The 2,849-nt window shown below is 42.2% G+C and overlaps 1 protein-coding gene across 1 annotated transcript in view; it reads right to left on the reverse strand.

Annotated features, from left to right (window-relative positions):
* Nucleotides 1-2,589, reverse strand: part of USP50 (ubiquitin specific peptidase 50) — a 12,412-nt gene extending 9,823 nt beyond the window's left edge. Inside the window, exons 1-2 of the mRNA XM_029285426.1 lie at nt 2,507-2,589; nt 664-864 (exon numbers count right to left, since the gene is read on the reverse strand). Of these exons, the coding sequence (XP_029141259.1) occupies nt 664-864; nt 2,507-2,559 (254 nt within the window). The 5' untranslated portion in view covers nt 2,560-2,589. The remainder of the gene's footprint in view (nt 1-663; nt 865-2,506) is intronic.
* Between the last annotated feature and the right edge of the window lie 260 nt (nt 2,590-2,849).

Raw genomic sequence — 2,849 nt, forward strand, 5'->3', positions numbered from 1 at the left:
GGGAGGGAATCTGTGGCAGAAGGCGGTCTCGGAGATAGCCAGGTCCTGTGCCATGGAGCGCTTTAAAGGTGGTAACTAACACCTTAAAGCGCACCCGGAAGGCCACTGGCAACCAGTGCAGCTCGCGCAGCAGCGGTGTTACATGGGAGCGACGAGTCCCTCCCAACACCGCCCGCGCGGCCGCATTCTGGACCAGTTGTAGTCAGCACTACTCCAGACTTCCTGGAACAGAGGTGAGTCCCTCTGTTCAAACTATATATGTTAAATACCTTCGTACATTGAGAACCAATGTAAAAATTATGGAAACTGCTTCTTTGTATTAAATTCATATGTCAAAAGAAGTGTCTTACTTGCTTGTTAATTAAATTTTCTGTCCCTCTATTTAGAACCACTTTCCTATATTCCTTCAAAAAAGAGATCAGAAACCTCAGTCCAAAGCTTGCTTGACATACATTCATGGTCCATACATTAATAACAAAGAGTTAATAAAGACGGCAATCTCAAACAGGACTCATTAAAAAAAAACACCCCAGCAAGCCCTAAGACTTGTGAATTAATTCCTATGGAACTTTGTGGCTTCAGGGAAAAAGAAATTATCTTTAGCTTAATAATAGTGAGCAATTTCCTAAAGAACATTCTTGCGCAACAAAGCAATCCACTTACTTGTCTAACGAGGCTATATATTTTCCAGAGAGAAAATATTCCACCAACGGGGATACACTGCAAAGGCACTGGATTACAGCGTTCATATAACATGTGTTGCCTAAATTACGCAGGCCGGTAAGTCCTTGGTATTGTGGGTTTGTGTCATCTCTGGATATATCCATAGACTCCTCTGAAGTCTGCCAGGGAAAGGCACTCTTGCTGTAGTTCCAAAGCCAAACAATTGTCAAAGAAATTTGAGTCCCAGCATGAACAAAAATGTTTATTTACAAGAGTTTCCATTCCAATTTCTATCAGTTAATGAGTTTATTTATTTATTTATTTATTTATTATTTATTTAATCCCATTTATACCCCGCCCTTCTCCCGAGAGACTCAGGGCGGCTTACAGGTAAATAAAAACAGTACAATACAATAGATATCTCTAAAAGCCAAATTAAAATATATATTAAATGACCTGTATTAAGTTTAATATTATAAAATCCCTTTAAAATCCCTATAAAATCCCCCCCTAGGCCAATCCCGCTTGATGGAAAAGCCATGTCTTGAGGGCACGGCGGAAGGAGGGGAGATCCGGAATAATCCGGATCTCTGGGGGGAGTTCGTTCCACAGGGTGGGGGCTCCCACAGAGAAGGCCCTCCCCCTGGGGGTCGCCAGCCGACACTGTTTGGCCGACGGCACCCTGAGGAGGCCCGCTCTGTGGGAGCGTACCGGTCGATGGGAGGCAATCTGCGGCAGAAGACGGTCTCGGAGACGGTCTCGGAGATACCCAGGTCCTAGATAGTCAAACACTTGATGAGATAAGATTAACCTTCATTGTCATTTTTTACTGTGGGCGCAACGGCACACATCAAAAATGAAATTTAGTTGCCCGCTCTCAAAAGTGAACACGTACAATTTCAAACAGGTTTTGGTTTCGGCTCAAGTCCTAACATGAACAAAATCTTCTATTTATGAGAGTTTTTGTTCCAGTTTGTATAAATTAGTCAGTCTCCTAGTCAACAAGGAACTGAATATAGGACAAGGAAGTTGTTTGGTTGATACAATAAGCACATGAGAATTAAATGAATCGGTTGGTGCTGAAACCAAACCGGTTCAAAGCTGCTCAAGCCAAACTAGGATTATCATCGTTTAGGGGTGGGGGACTTCCAGTTCTCATCCATACAGGAAAAAAAAATATAAAATATAAACAATAACAGACTTTTCCTGGGTCATATCAATCCACAAACTATACAGAAGACATCGCCTAATAATGCTAGCTTGCCTGCCTGTATTTTAATTTCCCTACCACACTGAGTTGTTAAAACATTTTCAGTTCTGCTTCACAATTTATGGGAAGTAGTGCAAAATCTGTGGGATCTAAAAGTCAACACCAGAATACAGAGTTGGAAGGGACCTTGGAGGTCTTCTAGTCCAACCCCCTGCTCAAGCAGCATACCCTATATCATGCTGGACAAATGGCCATCCAGTCTCTTCTTAAAAACCTCCAGTAATGGAGCACCCACAACTTCTGGAGGAAAACTGTTCCACTGATTAATTGTTCTAATTTCTCCTTAGTTCTAAGTTGGATCTTTCCTTGATAAGCTTTCATCTGTTACTTCTTGTGCTGCCTTCAGGTGCCTTGAAGACTAGGGTGACCCCTTTTCCTCTGACAGCTCCTCAAATATTGGAAGGCCGTTATCATGTCGCCTCCTTCTCTTTGTTAGAGTAGACATATCCAATTCCTGCAGTCGTTCATCATCCAGATCTCCCCAAAATAAACCAAAGGTAAGATTTTCTCTCTAGCCTCCCCTTCATCTCTTAAGTCACTAGACAGTAATTAATTAGGAACAAAAAAACTCACAGAAGATAATATATATTGAATTCTTCTGGCATATTTGTTGACCTGGAAGCCATCAGCTGGCTTGCAAGGAGACAAAGCAATGCTTGAATACTTCAAGTTTTAAAGGAGCCAGTTTACCACCGCCTCTTCATTTTGACGCTTGGTTTCTGGGTTTTCTGGTGCAATCCGATGGTTTCATCTTACTCGCAGTTCAGGAGGGCTGCCCCCAAATATAAGGGCTTGTCCCTTCAACTATTTGCAGTTCTTCCTGATGTTTCAATATGGATTCTTCTGGCATCATAAATCTATTCTACCTTGTTGCTAGGCGATGCCATTGGGATATTTCTAACAAAATACAACACCC

This window comes from Protobothrops mucrosquamatus, unplaced genomic scaffold (genome assembly GCF_001527695.2).
Source record: "Protobothrops mucrosquamatus isolate PMUCROS unplaced genomic scaffold, P.Mucros_1.0 scaffold1662, whole genome shotgun sequence".
NCBI classification, from domain to species: Eukaryota; Metazoa; Chordata; class Lepidosauria; order Squamata; family Viperidae; genus Protobothrops; species Protobothrops mucrosquamatus.